This window comes from Hemitrygon akajei, chromosome 2 (assembly GCF_048418815.1).
Source record: "Hemitrygon akajei chromosome 2, sHemAka1.3, whole genome shotgun sequence".
NCBI classification, from domain to species: Eukaryota; Metazoa; Chordata; class Chondrichthyes; order Myliobatiformes; family Dasyatidae; genus Hemitrygon; species Hemitrygon akajei.
The window spans coordinates 136,544,821-136,565,340 of record NC_133125.1 but is presented as its reverse complement, the minus strand read 5'-3'; the positions used below and the strand labels follow the sequence as shown (position 1 = coordinate 136,565,340).

General features: G+C 40.9%; 1 protein-coding gene across 10 annotated transcripts in view; it reads right to left on the bottom strand.

Moving 5' to 3' along the window:
• Positions 1–20,520, bottom strand: part of LOC140715809 (protocadherin-9) — a 795,188-nt gene that overhangs the window by 295,927 nt on the left and 478,741 nt on the right. For 3 of the 10 annotated variants that reach the window (XR_012096189.1, XM_073028259.1, XM_073028204.1), the window contains exons 2-3: positions 13,005–13,206; positions 6,725–6,769 (exon numbers count right to left, since the gene is read on the bottom strand). Coding sequence is in view for 9 of the 10 variants with exons in the window: in XM_073028259.1 (XP_072884360.1) it covers positions 6,725–6,769; positions 13,005–13,206 (247 nt within the window). In the remaining variant the exon portion in view is untranslated. The remainder of the gene's footprint in view (positions 1–6,724; positions 6,770–13,004; positions 13,207–20,520) is intronic. The other 7 variants (XM_073028269.1, XM_073028213.1, XM_073028241.1 and 4 more) reach the window with 3 other exon arrangements.

Below are 20,520 nucleotides of genomic sequence, written 5' to 3'. Positions count from 1 at the left end.
ATTTCCAGAGGCAGATCGCACTGACATCCAGCCACTGTCCTGAAATAGAAGGCAAACACCTGCTGATACACACAACCATCCCAGCCCAGTGTCAAAGTTGTGTTGGGACTTGCACATCTGGGGTGAAACTGAGATCACAGTCATAGATAATTTTACCTTCTGAGGAGACATGAAATGACGATTCAAAATATACGCAGAAGGAGATGGGGTGGGTGCACCTTCAGTACTTGTGAGCTGTTGCTAAGGTAATGAGGTAGGTTCGCAGAACTGTTTCTTGAAAAAGGGCAGTAATAGGTGAAGAGAGGGGAAATAGCAAGGTATATAACGAGATTCTGTTCATTGTAATGTTTTCCTGTAAAAAAAAATGACATATTTATAGAGTTCCAAGAAGAACAGCACTTTGTGCACTAAAATCTGTTCGGAAATGTTACACAAATCTAATTTTGACGGGAGCGCTGAGGTGCAGTGCACCATTTGTCAATCTTGTCCACCACCGCCCATAATGAGCTGCATACATAGCCATAATTCTGGGCATCTCTTCTACCTTCGGGAAGAAGATGCAAGAGCTTGAAAGCCTAGATGAGAACAGCTTCTTCCCTACTGCTGTTGGGCTCCTGAACCAATCACACTCCCACATACTCGAACTCCTGATTCAAGCTCTCTTCTTTATTCTGACATTTTATCAGTTCTTTCAGCACTACTTCAGACCGCCCTACTGCCTTTGCACCATTCTGTTCTTGCTCTCCTCTCTTTTCTCTAATCATTAATTCAATGTATACCTTTTACTCCGAGCTCTATGCAAGCAAGGAATTACACTGCACCATGATGTATACGACAATGAACTAATGGAATCTGAAATGCAAAAGGACGGGGCCAGCCTCGGGGTCGAGGAGCAGCACCTTATATTCCGACTGGGTACCCTCCAATCTATGGCATCAAATCGATTTCCCCTTCCAGTGAATAAATTTACCACCCCCTTCCTCTATTCCCCACTCTGACCTTTAATTTCTTCTCACCTGGCTAATACTTCCCCCTGAGGCCCCTCCTTCTTCCTTGTTTCCTATGGTCACTCTGCTCTCTGATCAAATAGCTCCTCTCCATGCCTTGACCTTTCCCACCCACCTGGCTTTGCCTATCACCTTCCAGCTAGACTCAATTACCCATCCCACCCCACCAACTTTTAATTCTGGCATCTTCCTCCTTCTGCCTCACTCCTGAAGAAGGGTCTTGGCCCGAAACGTCGACTGTTTACTCTTTTCCATAGATGCTGAGTGAGCTGCTGAGATCCTCCAAAATTCTGTGAGTGTTGCAAAAAGCAGGACTTTTAGAGTTACTGAGAGAATCATTGGGACAACCTAGATGTTCTTAGAACCAAAACTGACTATAAGAACTAATCGGCCTCATTCCTTCCTGTAACCATCTTGTAAAAGACAACACATCAAGTCCTCCTCCAGGTGTTTTATAGAGAGTCACAAGGATCTGCAGATGCTGGAATCATTTAAAGAGGGCTAGAATATAAGAGCAAGGACATACTGCTGAGGCTTTACAAAGATGGAATCTGGAGCAACATACTATCTGTCAGAGGAACTCAGTGAAGGAAAGGAATTGGCAAAATTTCATATTAAAATCCTGCATTAGGACTTAGAAGTGTGGTGCGGGTTTTAAAACTTACAAGTGTTAAGTGTTCTGCGACTTGCTATCTCCACCATCCTATAACTGATAGGTTGCAAATCACACCCACCACACCTCAACCCTTTGCTTGCCCAGGTTAATCCTTGACAATTCCATGCAAATCTTTCAAATGATCAGATTAAATGCATGGATGCTTGCTATTGATCATTCTCCTCACAGAAATTGGTTACCCTTTTCAAGAGAAGTGTTTTTTCCCAAATTAAATTCCATTCCATTCACCAAGTGGAGAGGAAATGGAGTGAGACAGTGGTCGGGGATTTGAGCAGTTTAGCAAAATTGCAGTACCTATACTTAGTGGCCACTTTATTGGGTACACCTGTATACTAGCTCATTGATGTAAATATCTATTCAGCCAATCATGCGGCAGCAACTTAATCAAAGTATAAAAGCATGTAGACATGATCAGGAGGTTCAGTTATTGTACAGACTAATCATTAGAATGGGGGAAAAATATGATCTAAGTTACTTTGATCAGAAAAAAGTTTAATATCACCAGCAAATAACGTGAAATTCGTTAATTTAATGGCAGCAGTACAATGTAATAAATGATAAATAGATATAGAGAAAAAATACTGAATTACAGTAAGTGTATATATATCTATTAACTAGTTAAGTTAAAAATATGCAGTGAACAAAATACAGAAATAAAAAAAAGTAGTAAGGTAGATTCGATGTCCATTTTGGAAGCAGATGGATTGTTGGCACCAAACAGGGTGATTTGACAATCTCAGAGACTGCTGTTCTGGGATTTTTACACCTCCAGAGTTTACAGAGAATGGTGTGAAAAAAAAATCATTCAGTGAGTGGCAGTTCTGTGTGTGAAAATGCCTTGTTAATGAGTGAGGTCAGAGGAGAATGGCCAGACCGGTTTTAACTGACAGGAAGCAACAGTAGCTCAAATAACCATGCGATACAACAGTGGTATGAAGAAATCTCTAAGTGAACATGTCGAAGCTTAAAATGGAGGGGTACAGTGGCAGGTGACCACAAGGATACAGAAACACACCGTCAGTGGCCACTCCATTAGGTACCTCCTCTATCTAGTATAGGTGGCTAATGAATGTATAAGTTAAGCCTGCATTGTAAAATAATTAAAAATAACAAACTCTTTCCCCATCCGGAAAAAATCACACGGTTAACATAGTTAAATAAGTTGAACAAACTGTGCACTGAAATTCAAAGTCTTTGACTCAGCAGGTCAAAAGAATTCTATTAAAATTATTAATAAGTGAAGTTCTCTGCTCTGCTTACATAAAAGGGTCTTGCCAAACTGCAATCACAAATAACCCAGGAAGCAGACGAGCTCACTCTGTGCAATTTTCATAAAGAAATATGAAAAGGATTATGAGACGCTTGGGAGGAGAGTGTAAATGGCATGCCGAAGCATGCTGATCTTATTACAGGAGGGAAGAGCACTGTAAGGGGAATATCTGTGGAATGCCTTACCTAACTGGGAGGCCTTTGGGGGCTAATGTGACATTTTGATGTATTTTCTTTGCAAGGAATATAACAAGATGAATGTGCTTATTCACTTAATTGAGAGTGAGAGAAAAATACTAATTTGCTTTGTTTCAGTATTTGTTTTGTTCATAAGCAGGTAGCTACTGTAGATTTTAAAGACTGCTGTGTTAAATGTTGGTTATGGGTTAAAAGCACTTGCTTTAAAACATCCAAAAGCATTTTATTTAGATGCAGCATGACTTGATATGGGAACTACTCTGCATGTGACTGTAAGAAACATGGATGGTACTCAGTACACCACGGACAGCAAGCTCCCCTCTATGGACTCTGTCTATACTTCTTGCTGCCTTCATAAAGCAGTCAAAGACCCCAACCAACCTGTCATTCTTTCTTCTTTCCTCTTCCATTGGGCAAAAGGTACAAAAAAAAACCTGAAAGCACATACCACCAGGCCCACAGACAGCTTCTATCCCACTTTTATCAGACTCTTGAATGGATCTCTTATACAATTGGATAAACTCTTAGCCTCCCAATTTATTTTGTTATGATCTTGCACTTTATTTTTTACCTGCACTGCGCTTTCTCTGTGGTTGTTATACCTCATTCCACATTGTTATTATTTTACCATATGCTACTTTGATGAAGTTGGTAAAGAACTGATCTGTGTGGACAGTATGCAAGACAGGTTTTTCATTGTACCTCACTGCATATGACAATAACTAACCAATTCCCATAAACTCTGTAATTCTCTTCATTAATATCTCTGACACCACCACCCCTTTCTCCATCTCTGCCTCTTACCTTTAGTTGTCATGGTCCCGTCTGGTAATTCCCCATTACCTCTTTAATTGGGCCCTAACCCCCTGGCCTGATTTCCAATCATTCCCCATTCAGCAAATTACACACACCTGCTTCCCATCAGTAACTTCAGGATAAAAACCCTGGAAACACAACAAGGAACTGCCAGTTTATTGGTCGATTCGTGTGAGTAACCTTGGGTCATGGTTCTTAGGACTGCCAGTTCTAAGTCTAGCATCATTCCTGGAAAATGATTCCATGCTTGCTATGTCAATAATGCCTCCCGATTCTGCCTCCATGCCCGTGTTCTGCACTTGGGTTTGTCCACTGCCATGCTCGTGTAACATTAGTCTCCTTAAAACTTATGCCTTTTGACCATTTGCCTTAATATCTATTTCTGTGGCTTAGTGTTTAGTTTTGCTTGACACCAGCTGATCACTGGAGATTCATCAACACACCTACGTAAGACTGCAACATGGGCATCTGGCTCATGAACTGACATGGCTCATCAGATTCACCAATCTCCACTGGCTTCAAGCATAAACCCCGGGACAATATACTCAAATTATATAATCTTGATTGAAACCACACAGGTAGTTTAGTTTGCCATCAAAAAGGTCTCTGCGGAGCTATAAACCAAATCTGAGAAAGCAAAAGCCAAATGCGCACACTGCCATCCACAGTAATTTAACAAAACCCTTTGGTGTGATATCAATCAATATTCCATCTGAAAATAATAGGTTCCAAGGAAGTTTGCAGAAAGTGAATCAATCTTACTGTGGGAAGAAGCAGCTAAATAAAATCTAAAACTTCACCTCCTTAGAAAGCACCTGAATTGCAAGAAGTCAGACATTCGCATTGACCCTCACTAATTTTAAAGCGGCATCATGGAAAAGCTCCTATCCAGATGCATCATCACTTGGTGCGTTGCCTGCAGTAGATGAGCTGCTTCTACCAGACACAATGTTTGAAAAGGATTGCATTAAAAAGAACAAACTGACAGGAATTAAAGAAAGATCTACAAGTTGTTTTTTTCACAGCTATCTGAGGAGACTGCAAGAAATGACGGAGAACTGTGTACATAGCTTTGCACATTAGATAACTAGACTCCCTTTTATGAACTCTGTCTATGCTTCCCACTTCCTCGGTTAAAGCAGCTAACATAATCAAACTACCCTCCCACTCTCTTCTCCACCCTCTCTGCAGGGAGAAGCAACAAAATCCTCAAAGCACATACCAGCAGGCTCAAGGACATGATATTGGACTATTAAACTGTCCCTTGAATGATAAACTGGACTTTTGAACTCACAATCTACTTCGTTATGAAATTACAGCTTATTGTCAGCCTGCATTTCATTTTCTCTGCAACTGTAACCCTTTATTCTGCATTATTTTATTCCTTTAACATGTACTACCTCAGTGTACTGATGTGTTGAACTGATCTGTATGGATGGCATTCAAAGCAAAGTTTATTAATGTACTTCAGTATACGTGACAGTTATAAATCATCTTAGCAGTTGCCGTAAGTTAGCAAACCATCCTTGGCACAGAAACCCTTTTCCAATCTTGGCAATCAACTGTAAATCCATGTGGTTTATGAATAAAAAAACCACAAAAAATCCAATTATAATTTACCGTTTATTAACACCAATTGGATCATTTCATTCAGAGGCCACAAGAAGTCAGGTTGTGGGACAGAGACATTCAACAAATTCTTCCACTTGAACACACACTTCCAGAATTTCAGTATGGTCTAAAACATTTTACAACTATTGGTGATCCTGTTTAGTAAGGGCCAGATTGGTGGAGACATTTGTGCCCAGTTTTATATGCTAAATGCACAATATGCTGAGGTGTTCACATGAAGCTCCGTTTTAATGTGAAGGCAACTAAACTTCTGAATCAGAGCTCAAGATCAAGATAATGATCAAATGTCGTGAGCTCAGCGCATAAAATAGCGGGTGAATTTCTACCGGTCTGTCATAATAATGTTATAAGAGGGATAAGTGTGAGCCAGCATGCTGGAGATAACGAATTTATTGTCCTTCCACACAGAGAACAGGGGATCTTTATTACATCTACCTGAGAAATCTTAGAAAATTGTATCATCCAAAATTAAGCGCATCAAACAGCATCAATGTACATTTTATGTTTAAGCAGATTCAGTATTTTATACGCTACTGCCTTAGATGTGAAGGCATTACCAGCTAGGTCATAATGAATAATGGACAACATGCCAGAATGCATTCCTGGATTGGCTTAATGGGAGGTGAACTCCGTACCTCAACTTGACCAGGAAAAGTCTGATACTGTATCAGGTGCCAATGGTTCCCCATTTCCCCCATTCTATCCGTTACCAATAAACTACAATGGAAATACTGCAGCTTCAGTCCCAATCCAACACAATGGACTCCGGGTCGATGCGCACACTGGAGTGTGAAAGTGGCGGGTGTGCACCCCCCAGATCACTAAAGGTAAAACACTGGAGAAACAATTAAGCAACCACACAAGTCACCGAAAACAAATGCAGAATATCTTTGTACTACCTGGGTACAAGACAGGTACACTATGAGCAGAATCATTACAACTAATACCTATTCAAAAATATTGCCAACGCACAAAGTACTTTTTCTTTCCCTTCCTAACAATTAGACTTGTAATAAGATCTCAGAGGCTTCTTAAGGTGTTTATAATGCAGATTATGATCTCTGAGGATTTCTTGGATCATATGTGAACATCAAAACAAATTATCTTACAAATGTATTACAGGTACCTGTAGAAACTCTGTACATGATATTAGTTGATGAAGGCATGTACACTGTAAGACAGAAAACAGTTTTAATACTTCAGGGTATCACCTCATGCAAGGGTCAAACAGAAACATTGCAAGAATCTATTCAATCTGCATCTGCAAACTGGTGTTAATGAAATAATCACAAGTTAAATGGTTGGTATAGAACTCCTCCTTTCATTATATTAATGGCAACCTCAAACAATTTGTTTCATGTATGTTAACACACCCTTTAAAATAAGAGATAAATTCAAAAGAAGCAGGTTAATTGTCACCATAACATCATTAAGGGTAATTTCAAATCTCATGTGTTTAATCAATCAACAAGATTCAAAGACCATTCAGTACCTCCGTAGGGTATAAGATGCATTTGAATCAGTCTCTGCGTTCGCAACTCCCATATCAAAATATCTTGTGATCATAATCCCAGATTGCCAACCTGTTACAGTCTGCATCGTGCACTTGGTCTTCAGAATCTTGGTATTAGATACTTTTGTCAGATCTCGAAGGGGCATTGATGGGCATGTACAGTACAACAAAAGTTAATTTCCAGGTGCATAAGGAAAAAAAGAGAGGGGAAAATGGGACCAATGGGATTGCTTTGGTTGGATCATTTGAGTTGAACAGTTCATTTGGTGTTCATACATCAAATTGTAACCTAGTTTTGCAACCGAATGGCATGAATATTGAATTTTCTAATTTCAGATAACCAACATTCTTGACATCAACATCACACATAGAACTCACCCATCTGCTTCAATTTTTTTGGCTTTGCTCACCTCTCCTTCCTCTCGTTCCATTGGTCCATCATTCCCTCCCCATCATGGTTCCACCGATCACCTATCAGCCTCCAGCTCATTCTCCACTACCTGACTCTGCCCGACCGCCACACACAGATACACACATTTCAGAGGCTTCTCCCTTGAAGCTGTATTGACATTCAAACCTTACTCTATTGGCTGTTTCTACTCCTCCATGTCACCTCCCAGCCTGTGCCACTATTTCCATTCTTCGCTCTTCCATCTGCCTATCACCTCACTTCACCTGGATCCACCTACTGCTTGCCAGCTCTTCCCTCCTGCTCACCCTACTTATACCAGCTCCCCTGAAAACACACACACACACACACACACACACACACACACACACACACACACACACACACACACACACACACACACACACACACGCACACACACACACACACTCTCTCTCTCTCTCTCTCTCTCTCTCTCTCTCTCTCTCTTCAAGGTCAAGACCCAAACTGTTGACCTGTACACCCTTTCCCTCCAAAGATGATGATTGACAACTGAGTTCTTCCAGCCTCCTCTACCTTTCTTGGTCTAATGTCATTGTAAGTTCGAAGTAAGAAATCTTCCTACACAGCCCTGGCAAACACCAATTTCCTGTGCTGTCATCTGTATTCCCACATCTCACACACACTCATATTTCATGTGCCCAAGATGGGAGCATTTCATTTGACAAACTTGTTCCTTAAGGGATCTACTAGTTTTTTAAAAAAATCTATTTTCCTCCAGCTACAGTAATCAGATTTGCTTTTAGTCTATCAGTTTTGTCCAGTATTTCATTGCCTTGCTGTTTAAACTTTATCCTCGCTATCAAAGAAAAGCAATGAAGCATTGAAAAAAATGCACTTATTTTACAGACAAAATTCCTAATAAGGAAATGAAACATACTCTTTCACACTTACTCCTACTTTCTGGGCTTCTAGGAACAAAACAGTCTTCTCTGATACATGCTTGTTCTGCTTTCTTGAGTATTAGGGTGGCACAAATCACGTACAGCTTACTTAACTTTAATAAAATCTTAGGATGTGCTACATTCTCCAGTTCCACATATTATGAATCCATCATCTCATGAGCACATAACCTTTTTTAGACTGAACTTTTCTTTGGGTGTCTTTTTGCTTCCTTGACTGTCAGGGTGGAAACATTCATGCAGCACACATAGTGCTCCCTCTCAAGGGAGGAGTTAAATTCAACAAAAAAAGTGATTAACAGCATGGATAATTATTTAAATACAGAATGCAGATAAGTGAAGTTAAGAGGGATCCAGTGTATGAACCACAAAATGTTAGCAGGCAGGTTCAACCAGAAAGTAAATGATATTTTGGTCTTTAAGGGATTCAGGCTTAAGGATAGGGAGGTCTTTGTTACAGCTGTACGGCGTGTTGGTAAACCCGCATTTGGAATACTGTGTAGAGCTTAGACCATAAAACCATAAGCAGAGTTATCCCTTTTGGCCCATCCAGTTTGCGTTATAAACCTCAGCATTATATCCTTGCTTTTATCTTGTAGTCCTCTTGAAATGAAAGCTAACATTGCATTTGCCTTCCTTACCACCTGTGAGGCAAACTTTAGGGAATCCTGCACAAGGATTCCATTATGTGATTTAAATATCCCTCAGAACCCGATTCTCCTGCCTTCTCCCTGTTAGCTTTGATACTCTGACTAATCAAGAAACTATCAGCCTCCGTTTTAAGTATATGCATTGCCTTGGCTTCGGCAGCGGTCTGTGGAAATGAATTCCTCAGATTCACCACCTTCTGGCTAAAGAAAGCCCTTCTCATCTCTGTTCTACACAGACATCCTTCTTTTCTGATGCTCTACCTTCTGGTCTGAGACTTCCTCAGTATACAAAACATCCTTTCCACATTCACTCTATCTAGGCCTTTCAATATTTGATAGGTTTCAATGAGATATTCCTCATTCTTCTAAACTCCTGTACAGGCCCAAAGTGTTGAAACATTCCTCATAATAAACCCTTTAATTAACGGACAGGTTTATATGAACCTCTCTGGACCCTCTCCAATGCCAGCACATCTTTTCTTAGATAAGGGGCCCAAATTTGCTCACAATACAAGTGTGGTCTGACCAATGCATTATGAAGCCTCAGCATTATATATTTGGTTTTTATCTTCTAGTCCTCTAGAAATGAATGCTAACATTGCATTTGCCTTCCTTACCACCTGCAAGTCAAACTTTAGTGAATCCTGCACAAGGACTCTAAAGTCCCTTTTCACTGTTGATCTTGAATTTTCTCCCTGTTTAGAAAATAGTCTACAACTTTATTCCTCATTTTGGGTACCTTGCAAGGTAAATGCAATATTAGCAGCTATTTTCCAAAGACTAAAATATAAAAACAAGGATGTAATGCTGAAACTTTATAAGGCCTTAGTCAGACCTCATCTTGAACATTGTAAGCAGTTTTGGGATCCATATTTAAGGAAGGATTTGTTGGCGTTGGAGAGGGTCCAGAGGTGATTTACGAGAATGATCTCAGGAATGAAAGGGTTAATCTATGAGGTGCGATTGATGGCTCTGGGCCTATAGTTGCTGGAATTTAGAAGAATGAGATTGGGATCTCAGAGAAGCCTACTGAATTTTGAAAGGCCTACATAGAATGGACGTGGAGATGATGCTTCCAATAGTGGGAATGTCAAGGAACAGCCTCAGAGTAGAATGACGTCCCGTCAGAACAGAGATGAGGAGGAATTTCTTTTGCCAGAAGATAAATCTGTGGAATTCATTGTCACAGACAGCTGTGGAAACCAAGTCATTGGGCACGTTTAAAGCTGAAGTTGATATGTTCTTGATTAGTAAGGGGGTCGAAGATTATGGGGAGAAGGTAGGAGAATGGGGTTGAGAGGGATAATAAATTAACCATGACAGAATGGTGGAGCAGACCTGATGGGCTGAGTGGCCTAATTCTGTTCCTATGTCTTATGGTCTTATCCAAAAAAAAAGGATATATCAGCATTGGACACAGTTTGTTTGAAATTTAGCAGGTTAATTGTGAGGGTGAGATGTTCAGTAATTTGTGTTTGTATTCATCAGAGTTTGGAAAAATGAGGGGCAATCTGCTTCAAACAGGTAAGATCTTAATGGCAAATTTAGAGATGCTTTCACTGGCAAGGGAGTCACAACCAAGAGGACATGGCCACAACTTAAGGGACAGATCATTTGAAACTGAGGTGCAGAAATTTCATTTTTTAGAGGATGGTGAATTTCTGCAATTCACCGCAGTAAGGATGATGGAGTCCTGGTAGTCAGACATATTTAAGGTGTAGCACCAAGTATTTGAAAGGTGGATGAATTAAAGATTACAGGAAACAGGTGGAGAAGAAGGGTTGAGATCAACCATGGTCATACTGAATGGCAGGGCAGACTTGAGGGGTCAAATGACCTATTCCAGCTTATATTTTCTCTTTCTTGTGTATTCGGGAAAAGTGAAAGAATGGGAAGATGTCATATATTTCGGGCCCTCGAAATTGTAGACTTTAATGCTGAGCAGGCAGCATACATACACACCAGATTGAATGTAGAGAGGTCCTTCTCTACTCAAAAGGCAAATCGAAACAGATGCAGAGCAATCCAACAGGGCTCTAGATTCTTTAGTTTCTAAATGCCACAATATCAATGTGTCGGTTCCATTATTTCCACTCTGGTTTCTTCTGTGGTTGATGTCCTGATGTCTGCAAGTCTTGGAACTCGGTCTGTAGGTAGAAGGCCCTGAGGAGGACTGTCCTGGGACTGGAAGCCTATTTGTCAGTGGGGGGAAAGGGGGTTGTTTTCACAGTTCTTGCTTACCATATATCGGCTGCGTTTTGTTGTGGGCATGTTATATTAGCACTGGAATGTGTGGCAACACTTACAGCTGCTTCCAACACATCCTCGGATTGTGTTGGTTGTAATCTCAAATAGCAAATTTGATTGTATGCTTCATTGAATATGTGACTAATAAATAAATCTAATCTCTGTTCTACTCCTCATTGGGCACTATCTTAAAATGATTCCTGTGGCGATAAAAAACAGAATTTTTCTTCAATTACATATAAAAACACTGGACCTCACTGAGGGGCGATAGATTCTTTGCTTTACCCAATGACATTAAATGTACTGCTTTAATTTTGACTTGGTTTGCAGTTATAAGGAACAGGAAGATTTGCTTACGTCCCCTAACACACTCACTAGGAGCTTCATCCTTCATCAAGATCTGCTAGCTTGAGCCTGGTCATAGCTTAGATGAGATATTCCTGGAATGCAAGTCAATAACTACAAGTATACATCAGAAGCAGGATTAGGCAACTTGTTCCTTGAAGCTTGCTTCACCATTCAATAAGATCTTGACTAATATGACTGTGACCTCCACAGTTCCTCCTACCTGCAGTAGCCCTTCATTCCTTGTTTATCAAGACCCTTGGGAGTTTAGAATCATAACTTCATCAGCAGAATACAAGACAGGAGGATAATTAATCCACACACTCTCCCATTCTATTTTGCAATCTGTTTGTTCCATAAACCCAAGTGTTAAGATATCACATTGTAAAGCAATGATGTCTGATCAAAATTCAAATTATGCATAAATTCAGGAATTAAGGCTCAGCAGGCAGCCAATTGGATCATACAAGATAATGACTTATATGCTACTCATAAATAACTTTAAGTGGCAGGAAAATAGGATTTGTAAAAATCTCATTCAAGATCAGGTCTGATAAATATTCATAAACTGATGCAACAGAAAATCAGGTATAGAAGATCAAGCTACAATTCACACACAAAAACAACCATCAGGGTGGAAGGAAACTCATGCAATAACTAATGTTTGTTTTTCTCAATGATTGGAAATTAGCACCTAGGTGTCCGTGACCCTTTACACAATAAATAGTCATAACTACTATCTATGCTCTCTCGCTAAAATTACATTTGTGGGGGGGGGGGGCGAAGAGAATTTGAAGAATGCTTTAATTGTAGTATAGAACCCAGACCCTAGAGATGTGAATGGGAGGAAGTGGTGTGACGGGGAAAACCAATTGAGAAAAATGACCATGAGTTTGACCGTCTCCCTGATTTACCCATTCTCACAAGCAACCACCCATCTCACCCCAAACCCAATTGATTCCCAGCAGCACGTACATTTTGAAACTGCACCATTATGGAAAGCGATATCAGTTACTTTCTAGTTTATTTGTTGTTAAAATGAGGCTTCCTTCAAGACCATGAAACTGCAAATCTCCATGCCTGTCACAGAGTGAAGGGAGAGCTCCACAAACATTTCAGTACAGCAGTAATCTGAGCAGCGGATCCATGTGCTGGTTGGGAACACATTAAGATTACGCAAGGGATGCAATGAGAGCTGACCTGTGGCAGGGCAGACTTCAGGACTAAGGTAAAGATCAGTGTGGTCCCTGGCCTTGAATGCACAGCACCAATGTCTGGAAGAGGAAGAAGCAGTCACTTACTGGAGTTGGGGTCGGAATTGCCATCGGCTTCGGTCCTCTTGTCTGGGGAAGCCTGCTCGTAGAACTCGTCCTGCGGCTGAACCAGAGGGAGAGGGTGTGAGATCAGCGGGCCACCATTTACCGGCTCGTGGTCTCCCAGACCACTATCACTGCAGCTTTCCTGGGAGCCATCGGGGAGGTGAAATGTAACGCGTCTCTGAGACTAGAAAGAAGAGCAAAAAACATGGGCGTTAATGCTCTTCTTTGCTTTGTTCCCACCCCCAACATTTGGACAAACTACATTGAATTGCTCCTTTGTCCCCTTTATCCCAGAAGACCGGACAATTTACTGTTTATTACCCTCTGCCACAAACAACCATTGAGGAGAAAAAAAAACATATTTACAAGCAAACCTATATTTACATATTTAATTATGGCATCTTATTTCAAGGGACCTCCAATGGCAGAACTTGCGTATCTGAATCTGAGTCTGTGCTTTCAAGTCTTACACAGGAGCCATACAGTCACTCATTGAATTATAATGCATATGAATAGGGATTTCAGCAATACTAATTCCATTTTGTTCTCCACATCACCTTCATTCTAGATTCCACAATTCACATACACACTCAGGACTTTCTTAGCAGCCAATTGATCTATAAAGCCTTACGTTGTCAAGATGCGATCACAGGGAGAATGTGCAAACTCCACATAGACTGCACTGGAGGCCAGAATTGAACCTCAAGCACTGTGGCTCCAGCAGCTGTGCCACTGTGCCCTCATAGTTGGCGGCTAAAATCTATTCCTGTCAGCCAACAAAAAACAAGATATTGTGGCGGCTGCAATTTGCACCATGTCTTGGAAACCCAGTTTCTGAGTACTTAAATCCTTTAACATTGTAGCACGTACCGAGTGGTGCCAATTATGAAGATGTTGGGAAACGAGGCGATTCTTATGTAACACTGATGCTGTGCACATGTGTCCCTCATTAATGATTCCACAAACCTGCAATTTTCGAATGGAGGAAGGACACTACCGTGTCTGACAAGTGAAGTCACAGCCAAAGTAAAAGCAAAAGACAGGGCAGTCAAGAAAGTCAAAGCTAGTAGGAAGATAGATTGGGAATCTTTTAAACACTTGCAGAAGGAAACTAAGGAGGTCATTAGGAAGAAAAAGATGAATTATGAAAGGTAAGCTGACGACTAATATCAAAGAAGATACTAAAAGCATTTTTAGGTATATAAGGGTAAAAGAGAGTCGAGGGTAGATATAGGACCAGTAGAAAATGACACTGGAGATATTGTAATGAGAGATGCAGAGATGGCAGAGGAACTGAATGCATATTTTGCATCAGTCTTCAAAGTGGAAGACATCGGCAGGATTCCAGACATTTAAGAGTCTCATGGAAGTGAAGTATGTGCAGTAAAAAGTATGACTGAGAAGGTGCTCAGGAAGCTTAATGGTCTGAAGGTGGATAAATCTCCCATACCTGATGGAATGCACCTTCGGGTTCTGAAGGAAGTCGCTGGAGAGGTTGCCGAGGCATTAACAATGATCTTTTAAGAATCGATAGATCTGGCATTTTACTGGATGACTGGGAAATTTCAAATGTTACTCTGCTATTTGAGAAGGGTGGGAGGCAGCAGAAAGGAAATCATAGACCTGTTAGTCTGACATCAGTGGTTGGGAAGGTGTTGGAATCGATTGTTAGGGGTGAGTTTACGGAGTACATAAGACACAGGGCAAGATAGGCCAAAGCCGGCATGGTTTCCTGAAAGGAAAATCCTGCCTGACTAACCTGCTGCAATTTTTTGAGGAAATTACAAGCAGGGTAGACAAAGGACATGTAGTAGGTGTGGTGTACTTGCATTTTCTGAAGGCCTTTCACAAGGTGCTGCACTTGAGGCTGCTTAGCAAGATAAGAGCCCATGGAATTACAGGGAAGTTACTAGCATGGGTGGAACATTGGCTGATTGGCAGGAAACAGAGAGTGGGAATAAAGGGATCCTATTCTGGCTGACTGACAGTTACCAGTGGAGTTCCACAGAGGTCAGTGTTGGAACCGTTGCTTTTTACGATTTAAAGTCAATGATTTGCACTATGGGATTAATGGATTTGTGGCTAAATTTACTGATGATACAGAGATAGGTGGAGGAGCGGGTAGTGTTGAGGAAACAGAGAGCCAGCAGATAGACTTAGATAGTTTAGAGGAATGGGCAAAGAAGTGGCAAATGAAATACAATGTTGGAAAGTGTATGATCATGCACTTTGGTGGAAGAAATAAATGGGCAGTCTATTATTTAGATGGGGAGAAAATTCAAAATGCAGAGATGCAAAGGGACTTTGGAGTCATTGTGCCAGATACCCTAAAGGCTACCTCCAGGTTGAGTCGGTGGTGAAGAAGGCAAATGCAATGTTGACACTCATCTCTAGAGGTATAGAATATAAGAGCAGGGATGAGATGTTGAGGCTCTATAAGACACTTGTGAGACCACACTTGGAGTATTGTGTGCAGTTTTGGGTTCCTTATTTTAGAAAGGATATACTGACATTGGAGAGGGTTCAGAGAAGATTCACAAGAATGATTCCAGGAATGAAGGGTTACCGTATGAGGAATGTCTGGCAGCTCTTGGGCTGTACTTCCTTGAGTTCAGGAGAATGACGGGGGATCTCATAGAAACGTTCCAAAAGTTAAAAGGCCTGAACAGATTAGATATGGCAAAGTTATTTCCCATGGTAGGAGGTTCTAGGACAAGAGGGTGTGACTTCAGGATTGAAGGACATCCATTTAGAACAGAGATGCAGAGAAAGTACTTTAGTCAGAGGGTGGTAAATCTGTGGAATTTGTTGCCACGAGTGGCTATGGAGGCCAAATCATTGGATGCATTTAAGGCAGAGATAGATAGGTTCTTGATTAGCCAGGGTATCAAAGGGTATGAGGAGAAGGCAGGGGAGTGGGGTTGACTGGAAAAATTGGATCAGCCCATGAATGAATGGAAGAGCAGACTCGATGGGCTGAATGGCCTACTTCTGCTCCTATATCTTGTGGTCTTATGGTCTTAACCCCAGCCACTGGGCTAAACTTTGCAAGTGTAACAATTTGAGGCCTCTTTAACTTTTGTTTCATACCTGGAACAAGAAATACATCCCCACTCAAGTTCAGATGCTGGCTTTAATTTTTGGATATGACATTGGAAAAGCTCTCCCTAATGCCCTTGCTAATATTTATCTGCACACCAACAATGCCAAATCAGATCCCAGAGCTGACATCACAAAGAACAGAAATGCTAGAAACACTCAGCAGGTCAGGGAGCATCCATGGAGAGAGGAAAGTAGTTTAAGGAATAAATCTTAATATTTCAGAGCCAAGATCCAGCCCTGAAACGTTGACTCTGTTTTACTTTACGCATAGATGCCACCTGAGTCAATGAGGACATCCAACATTTTATTTCAGATTTACAGCATTTGCAGTTTTCTTTCCTTTTCCATCACAATGCTGATGAGGGAAACTGGCTAGGTACTATGTGGCTGCCTTTTTTCCCCTACATAGGCTATATTTTGAAGATCCCTTCTGCTGCAATAGAGCACCTTGAAAAGCCCAGAGGTGTTATGAAAACGCAATTTCTTTTTTTTTGGTGATACACCAACAATGTTTCTAGCAGCTTAAGTGTGCAAAAACATTCCAATCAGCTTAAACAGTAGCAGAGAAAATTAGAATGTAACTGAAGTATTAAGAAGGCAAACAAATTGTTATTTATTCTAAAGCAGATGGAGTGCGAAAATAGTAAATCTTTGTTACAAATGTACAGAGCAAAGGAAAACTACTTTTGTGGTAAGATCAAACACGAGGAAATCTGCAGATGCTGGAAATTCAAACAACACACACAAAATACTGGTGGAACACAGCAGGCCAGGCAGCATCTATAGGGAGAAGCGCTGTCAACGTTTTGGGCCGAGACCCTTCGTCAGGACTAACCGAAAGGAAAGATAGTAAGAGATTTGAAAGTAGTGGGGGGAGAGGGAAATGCGAAATGATAGGAGTAGACCAGAGGGGGTGGGATGAAGCTAAGAGCTGGAAAGGTGATTGGCGAAAGTGATACAGAGCTGGAGAAGGGAAAAGATCATGGGACGGGAGGCCTCAGGAGAAAGAAAGGGGGGGGGGGAGCACCAGAGGGAGATGGAGAACAGGCAAACAACTAAATATGTCAGGGATGGGGTAAGAAGGGGAGGTGGGGCATTAACAGAAGTTAGAGAAGTCAATGTTCATGCCATCAGGTTGGAGGCTAAGATGTAAAGTTCTGATCATTCATAGGGAGGAACATGCTTACAATGTTTTGAGAGAAAGGTTGAACAAGTTAATCTTTATTCTTTGAAGCATATAAGGTTGGGGGGGACTTGATAGAGGTATTTAAAATTATGAGGGGGATAGATAGAGTTGACGTTGATAGGCTTTTTCCATTGAGAGTAGGGGAGATTCAAACAAGAGGACATGAGTTGAGAGTTAAGGGGCAAAAGTTTAGGGGTAACATGAGGGGGAATTTCTTTACTCAGAGTGGTAGCTGTGTGGAACGAACTTCCAGTAGAAGTGGTAGAGGCATGTTCGATTTTGTCATTAAAAAAAAATGGACAGGAAAGGAATGGAGGGTTATGGCTGAGTGCAGGTAGGTGGAACTAAGTGAGAGTAAGCGTTCAGCATGGACTAGAAGGGCCAAGATGGCCTGTTTCCATGCTGTAATTGTTATATATATGTTAATGGAATGGTTTACAAAAGGTTCACCAGCTGAGTGCCAGAATTGTCTACTATGTGAGGGGTAAGGCAGGCTTTCAAACAATGAGTTTAAGTAAGGTGTGTTTAAGTTACCTTAAACACTCAAAAATTTCTACAGATGTACCATGGAGAGCATTCTGACAGGCTGCATCACTGTCTGGTATGGCATGGCAGTGGTGGCTACTGAACAGGATTGAAGTAAGCTGAAATTGTAAAATTGGTCAGCTCCATCATGGGTAATAGCCTACATAGTGTCTATGACATCTTTAAGGATCATGCCTCAGAAAGGTGGAGTCCATCATTAAGGACTCCACCAACCAGGACATGCCCTCTTTTCATTGTTACTATCAGAAAGGAGGTATTGAAGCCTGAAGGCACACACTCAGCGATTCAGGAGCAGCTCCTTCCCCTCTGCCATCCAATTTTTAAATGGACAGTGAACCCATGAACACTACCTCACTACATTTTGTTAAGTTTCTATGTTTTTTTGCACAACTTATTTTAATTTGACTATTTACTATACATATACTATACTTTGTGTAATTCATTTTTTCTGTATTTATCATGTATTTCATTGTACTGCTGCTGCAAAGTTAACAAATTTCACAACATCTGCCGGTGATATTAAACCTGATTCTGAGAGGTGATCTTACTGAAAGATAAGAAGATTCTGAGAAGCTTGACAGAGAGCATGGGAGCATGGGAATCGTGGCCCTTTTTGACTGCAAAGGAAGCATGGAAAACACTTACATATGATACTGAACTATCAGGATTTCTAATGGTGGACTATTAGAATTGTTATTGCAATCAGTCCTTACTTTAGTTTATGTTGGCGAGCAAATTACTGACAGCACTTCCACTGCTGTAAGTCAAAAAAGTTTTTGGAACAAATTATAGACATAATAAAATTTATATTCAGACCATTTGCCTCCTAACTTCCCCTTCTACAGATCCATCTGGAATAAGTATAATTACTACATTGAATATGTTTAGGAACTGTTGATGGTAGTATGTTTAAACAAAAGCACAATTGGTAACTTTTCCCTTGCTGGGTGAATCCAAAATGAAAGGGCATTGACGATGGATATGGATCCACCCAATTAAGGTTACATGTCCTCTCTCAGAGGCCAGTGCAGCGCTGGGAATTTTTTGTTTATTTAACTGTGGAGCTTAATTCATCCAGTAATTTCAAGGTAAGGTCAGAGTGAAGGGTTTATTGGAATTGGGCCAGAAAGTGATAGCAAGGCAAATAGGGAATCAGTGGGACAGTAGTGGTGAAAGCACAAGAGATCAGCTAGCCAACTCCTGACCTGCCTCATTCCGATTCTTACACACTCTAATGCTTGTTTCAAAGTTCAGAGCAAGTGTCCTTTCTGGAACTGACCTTCTGAACAAAAATAGACTTGTCAACTCTTCTATGCCCACCTATTTATGAAATCAACAGGGATTTACTTAACACTTCTACCAGGAGTGGAATCCAATAAAACTTTAAAGCTTGTCACTCAGCGAGAGACTCAAAAAAAAAAAAATGGGAGCAAGAAAGTTGATGATTTGAAAAGCACCGTGAGGGAAAGAGATGGAGCGACAGTGTGTGCAAACTCTGACTGTTCTGGTCTTTGGAGCTTTGCACACTTTTAAAAATAACTGGATGGTTTCTTTACGATCTCACCTGTGGCAATGGATACTCTCAGAGTTACTCCCCACATTTGAAAGGGGAAGTACAAGGGGTGATTGATAAGTTCGTGGCCTAAGGTAGGAGGAGTCAATTTTAGAAAACCTAGCACATTTATTTTTTAACATCGTCCCCTCCTACATTTACAGACTTAGTCCAGCGGTCGTGGGGCATACGGATCTTGGACCTCCAGAAAGTGTCCACAGATGGGTGATTGATAAGTTTATGGCCTAAGGTAGAAGGAGATGAGTTATACAGCTCTCGTTAAATGCACATGCAGGTCAACTCTTTGAGTGATTATACAGAAAGTTTGAATTTAATAACTCATCTCCTTCTACCTTCAGCCACAAACTTATCAATCACCCCTGATGAGTTATTAACTTCATACTTTCTGCATAATCACTCAAAGAGTTGAACTGCATGTGCATGTAACGAGAGCTGTATAACTCATCTCCTTCTACCTTAGGCCACGAACATATCAATCACCCCTGCTGTGGACACTTTCTGGAGGTCCAAGATCTATATGCTCCACGACCTTTGGACTAAATGTGTAAATTTAGGAGGGGACTATGTTGAAAAAGTAAATGTGCTAGGTTTTCTAAAATTGACTCCTCCTACCTTAGGCCACGAACTTATCAATCACCCCTCGTAATTTCTTTCACAGAAAATGCAACATCATTACATAAAGCAACACACACAAAATGCTGGTGGTACGCAGCAGGCCAGGCAGCATCTACAGGAAGAAGCACTGTCGACGTTTCGGGTCAGGACCCTTCGTCAGGACAGTCTGCCTGGCCTGCTGCGTTCCACCAGCATTTTGTTGTGTTACTTGAATTTCCAGCATTTGCAGATTTCCTCATGTTTGCTTTACAAGATCATTACATTATGATAGCATGCAACTTGCAGGACAGTATAGAGATTGAAATTGGTCCATTACTGTCCGTCAGATAAGGAAATTCACTATTTTTACCTACAATCTTAACTACATCAGAGCTTCATTAATTTAAAGCATACTATCCCATAGTACTGAATTGGAAACTATGATCAAAAATTTGCGATAAACTCATCTTCAGCTGTTTTAATCAAATCTCATCTAG